The following is an 18,607-nucleotide window of genomic DNA, read 5'->3' as shown; positions in this document are numbered from 1 at the left end:
AGGTGGTGTATTTGGGATTGAACCCAGAGCCTCATACATGGTAGGCAAGTGCTTTACCACTGAGCTACATCTGCAGCCCTCAAGAACCTTAACATAGAAACTATGTTGGGCATGGTGGCACATGCCTGTTTCCCAGCACTCAGGAGGCAAGAGGCAGAGGCAGGCAGATCTCTGTGAGTTCAAGGTCAGTGTGCTCCGCATAGCAAGTTCCAGGCCAGCTAGAGCTACACAGTGAGACCCTGTCTCAACGAACAAACAAGATTAAGTCATAGAAACTGTATTAGTGATTAGGTATGGTAATACATCACAGGATGCTTTCAATTATGCTGATATGTAGGTGTAGCAAAAAAGATTGGAGAAAAATATAGGCAACTGTTAATAGTTTTCCCGGGTGTGAAAGTACTTTTTTTTTTTCTTCTTTGTATTTCTTAAGTCATCTGTACATATATTTTAAAAGTTCAGGCACTAAACATTACCCTAAATATTTGTATATGGACACTTCACTAATTGAATAGACCGTTTACTGAGCATACATGCGTGTACTTAGGCTAGTGCTTGTCTACCTGTGCTAAGGAGAAAGTGGTGTGAATAGTGGAACATGGCCACTGACCCAACAGTGCTTTGTGTTAGGAAGTGTGCAGTCTCTGTTGATCTGGATTTTCTCTTGACTGTTTGATCTGGAAGTTATCACACATGCAGAAGCACTGAGTAGAAGAACCTAGTGGTTTATAACCAGAGGGAGTCCAGGGAGAGAGACCTTGGTTTGTATAAGGAGAATCCACCTAATAATTGAAAGCTGAATGCCCAGATGACTTTAGTTTGTGTGATGTGCAAAGTACTGTGCACTTGGTACTTCCTGTGGGGGGGTTAGAGACTCAAGTTTCTCATTAGCTTGGAAGCTGTTGTGAGTTTGCCCTTAGGTTTCACGTGTCTTTTATTTGCTGTTGATTGTGAGCTAGGAGGATAAACTAAGTTTAAACTTTTAATCATATCTACCTACCTGGAAGCTGGCTTGCTTATGTAAAGAAATCTAGTTTTAGCTTTGTAACAATATAGCTAAAAATATGGCCATGTATAAGTAGGCTTATCTGATAGAATTTTACTAAACTAAGCTCTGTTTCTCTTTATTTGGTAGACTAACAAGTGGACCACCAGATCTAAGATGTTGTTTACTCCATCAGAAACTACAGGTAATTGTTTCCCCGCAGCTCCCCCCCCCTCCCCCCCCACACACACAAAGCTTAAGGTAACACTTAAGTGCAGTAATGGCTTATATAGGCTGTTTTCCTTGTGCTGCTCCTGGGTTGCTTATAATCCCGATAATTCTTAGCAAGGTCCTGGGAAAGAGTAGAAAGAAATACCCAAGTAGTTGATACATTTTGCTTTTCTCTAATTCAGCCATAAATGTTATTTCTGTTTTCTTCAGATGTTAAATTGTTGTATTGAAAGAAAGAAAGCACGTGATGAGGGGAAGAAGACGAGCCCTTCAGATAATGTAACTAATGCATATTCAGGGGGCCAGCTAGGCCTGGACCATCTCAGAGACACAGAGAAGGAAAAGGGAGAAGTGGGGAAGTCCTGGGATTCCTGGAGCGATAGCGAAGAAGAATTCTTTGAATGCCTCAGTGATACTGAAGACCTTAAAGGAAATGGGCAGGAGGGTGCTAAGAAGGGAGGCCCCAAGGAGACGGCCAACTTCAAGCCGGAAGGACGCCTGCACCAGCATGGGAAGCTCACGCTGCTGCAGAACGGGGAGCCTCTCTACATTCCCGTGACCCAGGTGTGTGCACCAGGGCTTCCAACTCAGTGTCCTTTGGTGTTAGGGGAGATTCTTGAAAGTCTGTTTAGGTTTGGAATTGAAGTGAACTGTGGAACTTTCAGGTCTGTCACTCTGAATTGAGTGGTGGTTTGAAGCTGTAGTAGATAGTACTCACCATATATAAGGTGATTTATTAATTCTTGGAGAATTCCATTCAGTGTGTTTTGATCATACTCACTCTCACCTCCTCCCCTGACTTCTAGACTCTGGACCTTCCCTACCCTCCCTAGCTTTGTACCCTCTTGTTTTTTTCCCCCCCATATACTCCTGGGTCTGGAGCCATCCACTGGAACATGGTTGGCCTACCAGGAGCCACACCGTAAAGGAGAACTGACTCTCTTCTCTTTGGAAGCCATCCCCTCTCCATGGCTCCTCAGTCATGGGTGGGAGCTCAAGAACTCCTTCCCACTCCATGTTGGAATGGTGACTGGCTGGATCCTCTGCAGGCAGCTACAGCTGCTGTGGACCAGTGAGTGCAGTGGCCTGTCAGGTCCAGAGATGCTAATTAGGTTTGGTCTTCCTCTTCCACAGTGGTCCCTGAGCCTCGTGGAATTATTATTTCTTAAACTGAGTATGGAATACTCTAAGAATATGGAATGGAAAGAACAAAAATAATAGCCCTTCAATTAGGATTGTTTTTATTTCTTCAAACATTTTTTAAAACCACTTTAAACCATTAGGACAGAACTTGGTGTCTAGAGAAGAACAATTCATTTTTGGTGGTTGGCTTTTGCATAAGTGATATGTGAGTACCTATTATTGTAAAAACAGCAAGCTACTGCCCACTGGTTCAGTTCTTATCCTCAGAAGTAACTATTATTTCTAGTTTGAGTTCATGTTTCTACACTTGTTTCTTTGCATTCATGTGTGCTTATTGATACTTAGGATTTTATTTGTTTCTGAATGTGCACACTGATATTCAGCTCTTTGTTTATCCTGTTTTGAGGGTCACCTCTTAACCATTATAGGTACATCTGTGCCATTTATAATTGCTGCATAATATTCTAATACATGGAAGAGCTACAGCTTATTTAATTATTCCTGTTGATCATGGTGCATGTCATTTGCGAGGTTTTATTCTTTTAAATAAGTCTGTATCATGAGTCCCTGCCATTACATAAGAAAAATGGCATTCCTAGGTAAGTGGATAGATGTTATCAAGCTCCCTTTAAAAAGGTTGTACCTGTTTTACATCCTCATCGGTGGTAAATTAAAGGGTATGGAAACATAAACTCTCACTTTCTTCCTTTCTCATATGATAACATGTTTAGTGTGTGCTAACACATTATAGCCATGGCAGTTTAGCAAGAAAGTATAATAAGGTTCTAGCACTGAAAGTTATATTTTATTTCACTTTTATAACCCACATTTCCAGTCAGTGGTATACTGGTGCAGTATCTTCTATTTCCTTGACTTTTTCTTTTTTCTTTTCTTTTTTGAGAAAGGGTTTACTATGTAGCCCTGATCACTGTGATGATCAGCCTGGCCCTGAACTCATGGAGATCTGCTTGCTTGTGTTACCTGACTGCTGATTTAAAGTGTACACCACCATGCCTGGCTGTTTTCCTGACTTTTGATGAACCTAAGCATCCTTCAATGTTATTGCCCATGATTTCCTGTGAATTGGCTGGTTTATATATCATGAAATGTTTTCGTAGCTATTATGAAACTCTGTCTCTAACCTGGTTTGTATCCTCACCAGCAATGCATGTGATTATTATATGTGATCCCCTTTGCTTGATATGTCATGGGTCCACATACAGTAATAAATAAATAAAATCATTTGTATTATATGTTCACAGGATAATACAGTTTTGTCCTAATTAGTTTTTGTCAATGTGGGCACAAAGGAGAGTCACCGGGGAAGAGGAAACCTCACTGGAGGAATTGGCTCCATTAGACATTTTCCTGGTGAATGATTAATGTTGGGACGGAAGCTCAGCCTGCTGGATGGTGCCACCTTTAGGCAGGTGGTCCTGGGCTGTATAAGAAAGCAGGCTGAGCAAGTCAGAGAGCAGTCAGTTGAAACAGCATGACTCCATGGCCTCAGCTTCAATTTCTGCCGCTAGGTTCCAGCCCTGAATACCTGCCCTGACTTCCCTCAGCCATGGATTTTGACCTCAGAATTATAAGATAAAATAAACTCTTTCCTCCTCAAGGTGGTTTTGGTCAACATTGCTACAGCAAACCTAACTAGGACAGAAATATTCTTGGCTTTTGATGTGGGAAGAAAGGGAGAAAGTTGAGTCAGGTTTCATGTAGCCTCCGTTGGTGTTAAATTGACTGTGAAGCTGAGGATGATCTTAAACCCCAGATCCTTTAGCCTCCATCTCCCAAGTGCTAGGATTACAAGCGTGTACCATCATGCCTAGCTACACATGTGTTCATATGGCTAACCCTTTCAGCATAGTTTTGTTTTGATTCATGTATATTATTATACTGGTGGTTCATTCATATTTATTATTTAGTAATTTTTCCAAACCTCCTCTTCCCTCCTGTGACTTCACAGCTATAAAAAATAGCTCCATAATAGCAGGAGTGAAGGCCTCTGCTCTGAAGTGTGGTGTTTCAGTAGAAGCTCATGTAATTTGTAAACCTGTCTGCTTAATAATCATACTTAGTTTGAGGGAGAGGTTTACATGTGTTTTTCTTACAACTGCTAGTGTTTACTAAGTGTGTACAGGACTTAGCCTTCAGAAAGAGCCTCTGAAAAGAACGAGGTCCCATAATGGGATTCCAGTATAGACTTACTGCCTTGGGGACTGTTTATCTGAACCACTGTGCCATCCTGCCTCACCAGTCATTGTCCACCCTGTGTGTCAGTGAGGCTTACCTGGTACTTAATTGTTGTTAATTAAAAGTGGTGGATGGTAGCTCTAGAACAAAGAAACAAACCTTTGTGACCTCACATCAGTACTGATCGTTCTAACAGTGATCAGTCTCAGCCCGTTTTTGCACTAAAACCTTTTGTTGCAGTTTGTGATGGTATAATCATTAGGACTTCATTTGTCTACCATTAATAGGCAGAAACATATGCAGTAAATGCCAGTCCCTGTCTTAGCTTTGAGTTCTTGACAAGGGAAACTTGGTAGTCTTGTCCATCAGGAATAGGGCACCAGAGAGTCATTTATTCTTAATTTGTTACTTTTTAAATGGAGGATTGTTAAATTTTGCATTTCTCTGAATTCTTTCTTTTTTTTTTAAATTTTTTTTTTTTTTAAAGATTTATTTATTACATATACAGCATATATGACTGAAGGCCAGAAGAGGGCACCAGATCTCATTACAGATGGTTGTGAGCCACCATGTGGTTGCTGGGAATTGAACTCAGGACCTTTGGAAGAGCAGTCAGTGCTCTTAACCTCTGAGCCATCTCTCCAGCCCCCTCATTTCTCTGAATTCTTTCAAATGTGTATGCTAAGGCTACATGAGCAGAAATAACTCTTCATTCTATTTTTATGGTTCTACTTTGTCTAAAAGGGGCCACTGGTAACTTTTGTCCTTTCGTGTTTCACAGGAACCAGCACCCATGACAGAAGATCTGCTGGAAGAGCAGTCTGAGGTTTTAGCTAAATTAGGGACATCTGCTGAGGGGGCGCACCTCCGCGCACGCATGCAGAGTGCCTGTCTGCTTTCCGATATGGAGTCGTTTAAGGTGGGTCACACTTCAGAGCGCTGGGTCTACTTTCAGCTATTCTGGGATGAAACTGTGACATGAAGGCCGTGTCTTTTTTAAGAGTTTGGATTTATTACTTGTTACAAAACCCTATCTCAGCCCCTAAAGGACATATCAGACACAACTTCTTAGGTTTGCAAACAGAAAATTAACCTGCTTTCCAAAATTGAGAATTGAATAAATTCTCTCTGTGGTAGGGATGTTTTTTCATTTGTGTGTGCTTAACCAGTTTAAGGCTTTTTTTTCTTTTTTTCTTTTTTTTTTTTTTTTTTTTTTTTGGTTTTTCGAGACAGGGTTTCTCTGTGTAATTTTGGTGCCTGTCCTGGATCTCACTCTGTAGACCAGGCTGGATGGCCAATTTAAGGCTTTTAGGAAACTCTTGGGGTTTAATGTGGATTTTATTACTCAACAAACATTTGGGCACCACACACTGAGTAGGTAGAGGGAGATACAGTATTTAGTCTATTGAGCTTATGAGAGAAGATTTATGTCTAACTGACTAGTCGTCAAAGAATGCAGGGTTGGAGACATAACTGACTTGTTGACTAGTTATGGGAAGTTTCTCAGAAGAGTCAGTATTTGCTACCTGGAGGAGGTTATTGTGGACTTGGATGAATGCTTAGGTGTACAACACCCAGCATTCAGGTAACAGTGACATTTGATTTGTCCTTAACTGTAAGATACTACATGATCCATTATCAGAAACTTTTAAATTTTATGTGTGTAGCTATTTTGCCTGCATATACATCTGTGTACCATGTGAGAGCTGGGAATTGAACCAGTGTCCTCCGGAAGAGCAGGTGGTGCTCTTAATTGCTGAGCCGTCTCTCCAGCCCTCGGTATCTGACACTTTAAAGTGCTGGCCTAACACCATAAGTAGAAATTCCACACTGTGAGACTTTCACACACAAAATTATCATGGTGTGTGTATATGTATGTAGTGTACATGAAAAGTAAGTGAATTTCATGTTTAGACTTGATTCTGAGCTCATTTTGTGTCTGTAAAAATTCACAAATCTAAGAAAAGTTCAAAACACTTCCAGCCCCATGTAGTTTGGATTACAGAATACTCAACCTGAATGTGAGCAAGAACTCAGAGGGGAGGCCAGTGGGCCAAAGGCTTCCCTATCTACTCGTGAAGTTCTGGACTTCTCTTCCATCACAGAGGCTCTGTCTCCCCAGTTCATAGCCCGTCTCAGTCCACATCTGTCCTGCAGGATGGCCTGAGTTTGGTTTCTTTCTGAAATACTTGTGTTTTCTTTTTAAACATAAGCACTGCATGACTACCTTTCCCACTTTCTTCCCTACCTGCTAGAGATCAGTGACAAGAAAAGGGGGCCTTCTCGGCTTATTTTCCCATAAGAGCTTGAAAATAACAGAAATTTGTGACTTTTATTCTGCTGTGCAGTATTGAAAATAGTTGACACGGTGGATAAGAGAAGCCAAATTTCTCTCTGGATAAGACCAAGAAGAAGGGAGTCAGCTGGTGTGGATGGGTACAGCAAGAAATGTGCACCCCCGCTCCAGTTTTCCTTCCTACCTCCAGCTGTCTTCTAGTTTAGTTTCTCTGTGCAGAGGTGTGCACAGGAAGATATTACACACTGGAACTATGCAGTTCTTTTAACATTGTGCAGGGACAGAACTGCGGCTGGTTAAATGCTTTTGGATGAAGCAGGGCACCTCCAAATCTATAACATTGTTTTAACCAGTAGGTAGAGGCACATGTGTAAGGTAGTTCTTAGAAACACAGCTGTGTGGGAGAGATGCTTTTAAAAGTAAATAGTTGCTCTGAATATATGGGTTGCCTTTCTTGTTCTGCATAGGGTGGGGCTGGATGTGTGCCACGAAGCATCCGTACATCATCCGTACACATTACTCTGGGCCACCCCTTGTGATAAATCTTTTAACAGCTAAGAGAAGATAAGCCATGGCTGTAGTGTCGTCCAGCCTGGTGTATTACTAAGAACTTAGGGCAGGGGGAGGGCTGTAACACAGGAGTTAATATTGTTTTCTATTAAGCTTACTTTATGTACGAGTCAGGGTTCAAAGATAGCCATCACACTGTCTTTACTCAGATGCGAGTGCTGCCTGGGTAGGATCTAGACCTCTGAATAAATCCCTAGTCACTGTCACAGACTGTGGCGCTGCCTTATAAGAATAGATTCTAGAATTAGTGAAGAACTCCTTAGTTGAGGGATGCTCAGGCTAGACTTTAAACCCCATAAGTTTAGCCATAAATTTGAAACAGACTGTTCTCACCAACAGTGCTTACCATGCCCATCCTTAGTACTCTGTAAATAATACTGGACACTTGACCACAAGCATTGTGAGGCTCTTTATCTTCGAGGCTTGAAAGTAGAATTGCTGAAAAGAGTTTGGCATAAATAATTGTTAATTCTAGGTACTTGTGCAGTGATTGGAACTTTAATGTTTGCTTTTAGAAGCCTGAACAATGGTAGTGGGATTTCAGTTCCTTAACAGCATGGAAGCTTAGATGCTGGTGTCTTTCCATGAAACCTTAGAGTTTGGTTGCATACTAGGACATGGGTGAGGCTAGCTGATACTTATTGCAGTGCTGGTGTTGACTAACCGAGGAGAAAAATACAGTTTCTGTCACTGTGGTATTCTGACTGAGCTGTGCATTATTTAATTTACCACACTTGAGTTTATTAACTGCTTTGCTAAGTACTGAGTAGTTATACTACAAAGTTTGTACAAAGTCATCATATGAAAATTTTTCCCCTGTAAACATCTCCCATTTTAAATGTGCTTATTCAAACTTAAAGTGTGAGTATGATTTTGCAAATAGACTTGTCAGTAAATGTTGATTTTTTTTTTTTTTTTTAAACTTTCTTTTGCTGAATTTTCGCCTTAGGCAGCTAATCCAGGTTGTGTTCTGGAAGATTTTGTGAGGTGGTACTCGCCGAGGGACTACGTTGAAGAGGAGGTGACTGACGAGAAGGGCAATGTGGTGCTGAAGGGAGAGCTGAGTGCCCGCATGAAGATCCCCAGCAACATGTGGGTGGAAGCTTGGGAAACTGCTAAGCCCATTCCAGCGAGACGCCAGAGGAGACTGTTTGATGACACCCGAGAGGCTGAAAAGGTAACAGGAAATTATTACTAAATCTTAGACATGAGAGTTTACACACACTTAACAAGCAAAACATTGAAATTCTATAAGCTTTTGTGCACCTCATATCATAGTTAATGTTTTAGAGCTAGTTGTAAAGACAGTTGTGGTTTATATAGAACTCTTGCATCGTAGTGTCTCATACTTTATATCAGAAGTGATAAAAATGAGCATATCCTAAGAAATTCATTGAAAATTACTAGGGAAATATTGAGACACAAGGATCTGAGTACATGAGTCTTGTTCAAAGTCTTTCGTTGAAAAGGGAGAAACAGTGAAACTTTATGTGTATAAAAAATGCTTTTGGGCCGGGTGGTGGTGGCACACACCTTTAATCCCAGCATTTGAGGGGCAGAGACAGGAGGATCTCTATGATGTCGAGGCCAGCCTGGGCTACATAATGAGTTCCAGGACAGCCAGCGCTATACAGAGAAACCCTGTCTCAAAAAACAAAACAAAACAAAAAATGCTTGTACTTCTAGAGAATAGTGGGCCTCCCTGGTTCCTGATTGACCCTTCCATCATCCCCATGAGTAAATTTAACAGTGAGTAAATCCATGCCTCCAGCATTATTAGAGATGGAAATGATAGAGATCTTCAGACTGACAGTGAGTAAGGAAATGAGCCAGATCTCAGTGGTGCTGCCTCTGCTGTAAGCTTGTGGATGCAGGAAGAGGGGCAGCAGTCCTCAAAGTCAAGAGAGAGACAACAGTGGAGCCTTGGGGAGAATCCATCACTGTTAGATGCTGCAGGACCCCAGAGGTCAGGATGGTCACAGAAGATAAGACCTTGTTGCCCCATTGTGTTTTAGTTATCAGAACATCAGAGGGCCAGGCTCTTACACACCTGTGTGAGGTTCTGCCATCTGTGTAAAAGTATTGCACATCCAGCCTTGTGTGTACATGACACTTGGTTATAATAGTAGACAGCTGTGTTACTGGGGTGCATTTACTGTAGTTAACTGTAAGCCATGTTATCCTGGCCCCAGCCTCGGTTATCTGTTGTTCACGTGTCTTTTGGTTGATCAAGAGGCTGGATTGTGTCCAGTGATTGACACATCCTTTGGGGTTGTCCTAAGTGGTCTTTCATGTTCATACATAATGAAGTCATTGGTGAATTTCTCAGGACCTGTTTCCATCTTTAAGTAATACATGGCTGTCTGTAAAAAAGAGAGGGTACCCCTTAGGGACAGAGAAAGAAGTAAATAAGGGCAAGATTAAGTACTCTACACAAACGAAAGATGACGGTCCACCTCCCAGGGCTTACTTTGTTAAAGAAACCACAGAAGATGGCACTTTCCAGTTGTGATGTTGTCAGAATAGAGAAGGGCAGGGTACACACATATAAAACACGTTTAAAAGCAGAAATGCAGCATTGGTATTGTAAGCACTACATACACATAGTTTCATTTTACTTAAGCATCATAGCAGACAAGGTCTGTAGGCAGGCACAGGCCTTTTAAAGAAGAGGAGGAAGGAGAGGAAAGTTCACGTGGCACCAGCAGGGAGGAGTGACAGGCTTGGAGTCGTCTCTACCCTAGACTTACCCTGGGTAAATCTCACTCTTAGGAAATTCAGAGCAAGTGTTCAAGTGTAACTTTCATACTGCAACCTGCCAGTAAGATGCCTCTTGACTGTGGGAAAGGAACTCTGCATGAGAACCCCACAGTGCTAGGTGAAAATGTACTCAGAAACGATCTATAAAGAAATTAAGCAGGTTTCAAATGGTATGCCAACATCAGAGTGACAGCTCAGAGCTGGGGCCGTCATTCTTCCCCAGACGACTGTATGACTGCGCAGAGGAAGGAGCAGCATCAGTCACCTGACCTGTGGAGGACTGCCCACTGACAGATCCAACATCAGTTACCTGAACTTGACCTTGAAAAGATTATAGTCCAGTCCCTCCAGATTTGTTCAGGGCTGTGACCAGCGGATCTGTGAACTGATCTGAGAAGGCTTACCCAGGGGTATGACAAGCCTGTGGAGCCCAGGAAGGAATGGCAAAAGAATCCAGGCTCCAACGAGCAGTCACAGTATTCTGTTTTCAGGGATATACAGGGGGCTGAGCTTAGTACCTTGAACACCACTGTAGCAGAGAAAAACCCTCCGATAACCTAGTCTCTCTTTACCTTTGTAAACACTTCAATGAGCAAATAAGGGTATTTAACTCCAGGTGCGTAAATCTCAACACAAAACACAAGAAACAGGAAGAAACGGTAGCAACCTGAGTGCTTAAAAAACCATGAATCCAGTAGTCATGTCCTCCAACATGAGTGAATTAGGTGAAATCTGAAGTAATTAAAAAGAATGATTGTTTAAGAAGTCTTAAAGATGGTGCTGGTGGCTCAGCTGTTAGTGGCACTTGCTCTTTAAGAGGACCTGGATTTGGCACTCGGGAGGCTGGTCTACAGAGTGAGTTCCAGGAAAGGCCCTAAAGCTACACAGAGAAACCCTGTCTCAAAAAAAAAAAAAAAAAAAAAAAAAAAGAGGACTTGGATTTATTTCTAGTACTCACATGGTGACTGACAGCCATCTGTAACTCCAGTTCCAGGGGAATCTGGGCGCTAGGTACACATGTGGTGCACATGTACACATAAAGTCAGAGGTCACAAAGTCCTGAATGAATTCCAAGACACCACTAACCAGCTGAATGAACTATGAACTAGGAAGGCAACAAAAGATATGAAATTGAAATTCAGTAAAGGGAAAAAATGCTGGAAACAAAAATTTAGTAAGAAGGTGCTCACAGAACATTTGAGATTGTGGGACCCTATGAAAAGACCACATCTATGAACTATTGTCATAGATGAAGAATTTCATGCTAAAGGCACAGAAAATATTTTCATTAAAATTACAGCAGAAATTTCCCCAAATATAGGTGAAGAGGTGCCCACCCATAAACAGGAGGCATTTAGAATTTCAGACAGACAACACCAAGAACAACAACATTCTATATTGTGTTATAATCCAGATAGTAAACGTACAGAACCAAGAAGGTACATTGAAAGCTGCAAGAGAGAAAGGTGCGTGTAAAGTCAGGCCCGTCAGTCCCAGCTGACTTCTCAGCAGAAGCCTGCAAGGCTAGGGTGGCTTGGAAGACTGTCTTTGAAGCTCTGAAAGGACAGCTGCCGACCCACACTACTGTACCCACAGAACCGTCCTTCCTAATCAAAGGAGAAGTTAAAACTCCGCATGGAAAATCAAACTAAAAGGGACATGAAGTCAGGAGGGGTAGACTTGGTGGGTCCTGAGTTGGAAGGAGGGAGTAGGGGGTGGATGAGATGAGAATAAATTGTATACATATATAAAATTTCCAAAGAATATTTTTTTAAAAATCAGTCTGAAGGAGTTCATGGCCTCCAAACTAGCTCTATAGGAGATATTTGAAAGATTCATTTTGACTGAAGAGAAAGAAACACACTCATGGGGCTCCAAGAAGAATAAACCGCACTTTAGTGATATAATAGAGAGGACTAGGAAACTACCACTCATCACATGGTGCTGGGAAACCTGGATATCAGCATATGTAACAATGAAGCTTGATCCTTGACTTCGACTATGTATAAAAATCAACTCCAAGCCGGGCAGTGGTGGCACACGCCTTTAATCCCAGCACTCGGGAGGCAGAGGCAGGTGGATCTCTGTGAGTTAGAGGCCAGCCTGGGCTACAGAGCGAGATCCAGGAAAGACGCAAAGCTACACAGAGAAACCCGAAACCCTGTCTTGAAAAACCAAAAGAAGAAGAGGAGGAAGAGGAGGAGGAGGAGGAAGAAGGAGAAGGAGAAGAAAAGAAAGAAGGAAAGAAAGAAAGAAAGGAAAAGAAAAGTTAATGGGAAACAGTTCAGGAAAGAAGCATAGGTAAGGACTTCCTGACAAGGACTCCAGTCACTCAGGAAACGAGGCTAGCAGTTGACTATTGAGACCTCATGAGAGTGAAGAGCTTCAGAAGGTCTTCATGTTTCAGAGAATTCATATCTAGAATGTACAAAGAACTCAAAAAACTTAAACAGTAAATCAAACAGCCCAGTCAGAACATGAGCCCATAACATAGTTGTATAGCAACTAGTAGAACTTTTGTATACAAATAAATAGTCACTCAGAAGATGTATATTAATTTTCTCATCATTATATAAGTGAGAGTAATATAAAATAACTAGTCATAAACTTAACAGGAAATACTTAAAATCTGAAGAAAACCATAAAAACTCTTAAATACATAGAACATCATTAAAATCATCTTACCGGGCCAGACGTGGTGGCGCTTGCCTTTAATCCCAGCACTCAGGAGGCAGAGCCAGGTGGATCTCTGAGTTCAAGGCCAGCCTGGTCTATAGAGTGAGATCCAGGACAGGCTCCAAAGCTACACAGAAAAACCCTGTCTCAAAAAAGGTCATTTTACCTTCAGTTAATCAGTAAATTCACCATAATTACAACAAAAATACCAAAAGATGTTATTATGTAGACAGTTTAGTTGATACTAATATTCATTTGGAAAAGTAAACATAACAGCCTCAGATGTGGAGTTGATACACAGTTGGCCGTAAATGGATTTCTTTTTAGAGTGGTGAAAATACTCGTGTTTGGCTGTCCTACTGACTATACAGTGTTGAATTGTGTTAAATAAGTGAACTCTTCTTTTTAATAAGCATGTAAAAACAGCTCAAACTTGACTGAAAAGGAAGAATCATCAGGGAACAGGACTGGGTTGTATTTAAACAGTGTGGTATTTGTGCTTCAATATTCTAATGAAACAGACTATAAATTTGCCAGTCCATGTAGAAATCTAGTATGCAGTAAAGATGGCTTCTCAGTGTCTCTTGACACATAGTTTTTGGGGCAACTAGATAGCTGTTTGTGAAAGGTCACATGGCATCCACAGTCAGGAAGCAGAGTGAATGCTGGCGCTCAGCTCACTTCTTCAGCCCATGGGATGGTGCCACTTACAGTTAGGTCCAGGCTCACACCTCAGTCAGCCTAGTTGAGATAGACAACCCTCTGAGTGACCAACAGTAATAAAAGTCTACCATCATTAAATGACTAAACTATAAAAAGTACATAAATTATTCTTTAAGGAAGAAATTCCGTCTGTATTTCTGTGTTTGAGTGGACATAAGACAGAAGGTAAACACGTTCTGGGAGATACCTCTGTTTTGTGTTGAAGCCTGTGAACATCTTCATAACCACACTGTGAGATGATGCTTGTATTTCCTGCTGTCAACTAAAAGGAGGGTCCATGTATTACACATGTCTCTATGTTTACAAGAAGAAATAATAAAGTTTCTATTAAAAAAAGAAGCAGCTTGTGGAAGGCCACTAACAATGTTTAGAAATACTGAGAAAATAAAGTTACAAGATAGTATTTACACATTTAATATTAGTGGCTATATCTAATGCCCTAAAAAAAAAAGTCCTAGATTGAAAGCACTCTGCTGTTAACTGTCATGTTGTATTGTGACTTACAGATCATCCTCATTCTCTTCGCATGGTCCTAGTTTGCATGCATTACATAAAGACACAGGAAAATGTATAAAAGTAGTTACTACATTCCCAAGTGTTTTAGCGGCAGACCCTCACCTCTGCCATGGCTGCTGTTTAGCTGGGGAAGAGGCAAGAGAGAGTCAGTGTCGGGCTGCTGTGCCCTGGGGATGCCACCGCAGTTTCTGTGTCCCCTGTGTCTCCCGCAGGTGCTGCACTACCTGGCCATGCAGAAGCCTGCAGACCTAGCTCGGCACCTCCTGCCGTGTGTGATCCATGCAGCTGTTCTCAAGGTAAAGGAAGAAGGTAAATGTCGCCATTGATTAGTCCCTAAGTGCGTTTCCAGAGAAGTGGTTTTGGTTTCCTTTTTAACTGTTTTTTTATCTTTCCATAAAAGAAAGTCTGGAAAACATTCCTTCCGTTAAGAAGATTATAAAGCAGATCATAGCCCATTCCAGTAAAGTTCTGCACTTTCCCAGTCCCGAAGACAAGAAGTTGGAAGTAAGTGTTGTGTCAGGGTCTTGCCAAGAGTTCTCTCCCCACCTAGCAGTAATTACTTTAAAAATTTCTGTCTACATTTATTTATGGGATGGTGATGATGGTGTGTGTGCATGTCATGGAGGTCAGAGGTCAGGAAGGAATTGATTCTCTCCTTCCACCCTTGATGCGGGGTGTCAGGCTGGGTGGTGAGTGCCTTTCCCTGCTGAGCCGTCTCCTTGGCTCATAAAGGGTTTTAAAAGGCACCGCATCTCTGTTGTCTTCAGTGCTTGTTCCTCTCTCTCCACTAGGAAATCATCCTGCAGATCACTAACGTGGAAGCTATCATAGCCCGAGCCCGGTCCCTGAAGGCCAAGTTTGGAACTGAGAAATGTGAGCAAGAGGAAGAAAAAGAAGACCTTGAGAGGTACTGTTCCTTTTGTGCCTCGGGCTGCCTGCAGGACAAGCTGCTAGTCTACTAGAAAAAAATATAAAAATTCTGAGGTGTGATGGCATGGTGGCTCTTGGCTATAATCCCAGCAGGAGGTTTACGTTGAATTTAAGGCCAGCCTGGGGTACATGGTGAGCTGTCCAGGTTAGCCAGGGCTATTGATGGAAACCCAGGAATGAAAGAACAAAATGAAGAAGTCCTGCCCCTCTGACTAGAGACAGAGAACTCAGTTCTCTTAGGATCAGGCATTTCTGTCATTCCCGCTTTCCATGGGTGGTTTAGGAGTTGTCATTGGAATCCACCCGGATGAGGCTCAGGCCGCCTCACGAGCACCCCCTTCCTTCCCATCTGCCTGCTCTAGGTTTGTCAGCTGCCTGCTGGAGCACCCCGAAGTGTCCGTCACTGGAGCTGGAAGAGGCCACGCGGGCCGCATCATCCACAAGCTCTTTGTGAATGCTCAGCGGGTATGTGAGTCTCTCTCTTGCCTGCCTTTGCCAGGATGACATTCTGAGTCCCACAGCAGGCTGACAGCACACAAGTCAGACTCCGGGGCTTCCAAGGCTTTGAGATGCCCTGAGTTAAGGAAAAGGATAAGTGTGTTCAGACCTAAACTTTGGAGGTTAGGAGGACCTCACACTCATTGTTCTAGAAGCTAGTGGGGACTTCGTAAGCCAGGGCAGAGCTATGATATGGGAAACCGTATTCATACCTTCCCATTTCTAACTAGTCTGTGTTAGAAACTGACTTGAGAGAAAAAGGATTTCAGACTGTGAGGTCTGTGGAAACAGGCTTTAGCACAGAAGGAAATCCAGTTTAGAAAATTATCTTCATCATCCCCTCCACTCATGAAAGTAGGGGGTTAAGTTATGTAGCCACTCCACTACTGATTAAGGGGTAGTGGTCACACACACGTGCACATGCATACACACATACATGCACACGCATGTGCTGGTACCCACAGGTGAATATCAGAGACCCAGGTGAAAGTATTATGATGTGCACTAAATATAATTCTCCCTGATCTGGAATGTGACGACACTAGAAAAAAGAATACCAGCTCAGCTTTGAGACAGTCATTCTCTACCAAGTAGAATTGTCTTTGTTGCACACATAGGCCATCTGAGGGTTGCTATTGCTGTGATAAAACACCATGAAAGCAAGTCAGGACAGGAACTCAAACAGGGCAGGAACCTGGAGGCAGGAGCTGATGCAGAGGCCATGGAGGGGTGCTGCTTACTGGATTGTTCCCATGGCTTGTTCAGCTGCTTTCTTACAGAACCCAGGACCAGCAGCCCAGGGATGGCACCACCCATAGAGGGCTAAGCCCTCCTCATCAATCATTAAGAAAATACACCACAAGGTTGCCTGCAGCCTTATCTCAGGGAGGCATTTTCTCAATTGAGGAGGCTCCCTCTGATGACTCTACTCTGTGTCAAGTTGACATAAAAAACAACAAAAAACAAAACAAAAAAACTTAGCACATGGGCTAACAGTTGCTAGTCCGAATTGAGAAACTCAGAATTATAGTCAAATACATTGTTCTGAGTTTATCAGTAGTTGAAAGTTAATATTATTTATGGGGGTAGTTTAAGTTTTTCAAGTTAAAGACCAAATTACTTTATTTGCTTATAAATGAATGACTTCTAGGAGACAGTAATGCCTTCCTTTCGTCCCTCCCCGGCACCTCTGCTCACATGCTGTGCCTCTCCACCAGTGAAACACTTAATACCCAGAGGTGGACAGGCAGCACCTCAACAGGGAAGACTCAACTCTCCAGTGATTTTTAAGAAAATCACAAGTTAAGGAGCCTTAAAACCAGAACTGTCCAGATATTCAGTGCTCGTCAGAGTGATTCCCCTAAACTGGAGTGGTCTCCTTAGTCTCCCCTGACTACACAGAGGCTAGAAAACAGGCTAGTCCTCCTTTCCTCCTGTCAGCATCCCGTCTGACATACCAACATGTGCTTCGTCACTCAGGCTGGAGACCCTGCTCGTCAGATCTCAGGAGGACGCTGGCGTGGCAGGGTCTTCCTCATGACTAAAGTGACAAAGTCTCCAGGGTCCAGCCCGGTAGGGAGTGCTCTTAGGGGCCCGTGTAATGATGAGCACATGGTTGCGTTTTAACTCCGCTCCAATGAACTGTCGCGTTTTATTCATGTACCTTTTCATGATGAGCTGATACTTTGTCCCAATTTTACTAATGAAGATTTAATTATATTTGACTTAGCTAAATTGTTAGAGCATACATTAACTTACATATTAGAACTTTTCTTCACAATTATAAACTGTAGGGACGGTGAGATGGCTCAGTGTGTAAACACTTGCTGCCAAGTCTGATGACCTTAGTTCAGTCCCCAGAACCTACATGGTAGAGAAAAGCCGTTCCTGAAAGTTGTCCTCTGACCCCCAGATGCTGCTGTGGTGTAAGCATGTGCACGCACACACACCCCAAAACAAATGTAAATATGAAAATCTGAGCTGTTTGTTATAAAGTTGGCCCTGACTCTGTAGGTTTGGGTCTGTACACATTTAAATGGAATTCAGCAGAATTGTCCAGCTCTGCTCCAGTTTTGCTAAGTTGAATTGTTCCTAGACACAAGCTCTTAAATTCATGGTTTATCTGTCAAGTCACTTTTTAAACAGCATCTTCTTCAGAAAGAGTGAGGGTTTCAGTCATATTTCCTCATAATGGACCCTGCACATCACCCATCGGGCCATCAGGTGCATGAGCCTGAGGCGCTGGCCACGTCAGCAGCGTGGTGTCCTTGTGGTGTGGCTCTGTGCACCTTCAGTAGTCCCTCAGTGGCGTCTTGCCCACACAGTGCATGCTGTTCCTCAGTGACCTGGAGTCGCCCAGCTCCTTAACCACCTCACCCGTTCCCTTTCATCACTGTTTCTTTTCTCACTTTTCTCAAGCTGACTGAGTCTTCTGATGAGGTAACAAAATGGCCTTTGTCCCTCATAGTTCCTCGTCCGTCCCCATCCCTCTAACTTCATAAGGTCATCTTAACTAACCGGCTGGATCTGGCATCCCCTGGCTGTGCAGCTTAAGATGACTTCATGTTTCCATTGCCCAGAGAACTTCCCAGAGCAATGGCATGAGTGGAGGACAGTATTGAGTCAGGAAGGCTCTGCTGGGCTGCACTTGGTGCAGTGGATGTCAAAGCGGATGCCCTCAACATTGGGCACTTTTCCTTTGTGGCCATTGCCATGGCATCTGTCAGCTCACGGTCACATTAGTGCCCAGCAAACAAAGTCCGTGTTTCTGGTTCTGATTTGGCAAGAGAATCTAAAAAGAACTTACTGAGAGAGTAGAGATTAAAAAAAAAAAAAATCAGCTTTCCAGACTTGAGCAAGTCTGGCCTGTTACCCTCTGCCTGAAGAAATGCAGACCCCAGGGCAGCTCCACCATTGCTGAGGCGCCTCGATGCCCTCGCTTTTCAGGGCAGAGTGCCCAGCCCCCCGCCTCTGCCTGCCTCGCTAGTGCTCACGCTGCCTCCAGCTTCCTGCTTTTCCATTTTGTTCTTTTGAGCAATCATAACACACAGTGGACATGATGCATTTCCAAGTCCCGCAGGACA

The 18,607-nt window shown here is 42.8% G+C and overlaps 1 protein-coding gene across 1 annotated transcript in view; it reads left to right on the top strand.

Moving 5' to 3' along the window:
- Positions 1 to 18,607, top strand: part of Rab3gap1 (RAB3 GTPase activating protein catalytic subunit 1) — a 35,141-nt gene that overhangs the window by 15,675 nt on the left and 859 nt on the right. The window contains exons 10-17 of the mRNA XM_059280200.1: positions 1,136 to 1,190; positions 1,427 to 1,780; positions 5,337 to 5,474; positions 8,371 to 8,598; positions 14,309 to 14,405; positions 14,497 to 14,600; positions 14,888 to 15,003; positions 15,389 to 15,491. Coding sequence (XP_059136183.1) covers positions 1,136 to 1,190; positions 1,427 to 1,780; positions 5,337 to 5,474; positions 8,371 to 8,598; positions 14,309 to 14,405; positions 14,497 to 14,600; positions 14,888 to 15,003; positions 15,389 to 15,491 — 1,195 coding nt within the window. The remainder of the gene's footprint in view (positions 1 to 1,135; positions 1,191 to 1,426; positions 1,781 to 5,336; positions 5,475 to 8,370; positions 8,599 to 14,308; positions 14,406 to 14,496; positions 14,601 to 14,887; positions 15,004 to 15,388; positions 15,492 to 18,607) is intronic.

This window comes from Peromyscus eremicus, chromosome 15, assembly GCF_949786415.1.
Source record: "Peromyscus eremicus chromosome 15, PerEre_H2_v1, whole genome shotgun sequence".
NCBI lineage: Eukaryota > Metazoa > Chordata > Mammalia > Rodentia > Cricetidae > Peromyscus > Peromyscus eremicus.
This window is presented reverse-complemented; position numbering and strand designations above follow the sequence as displayed.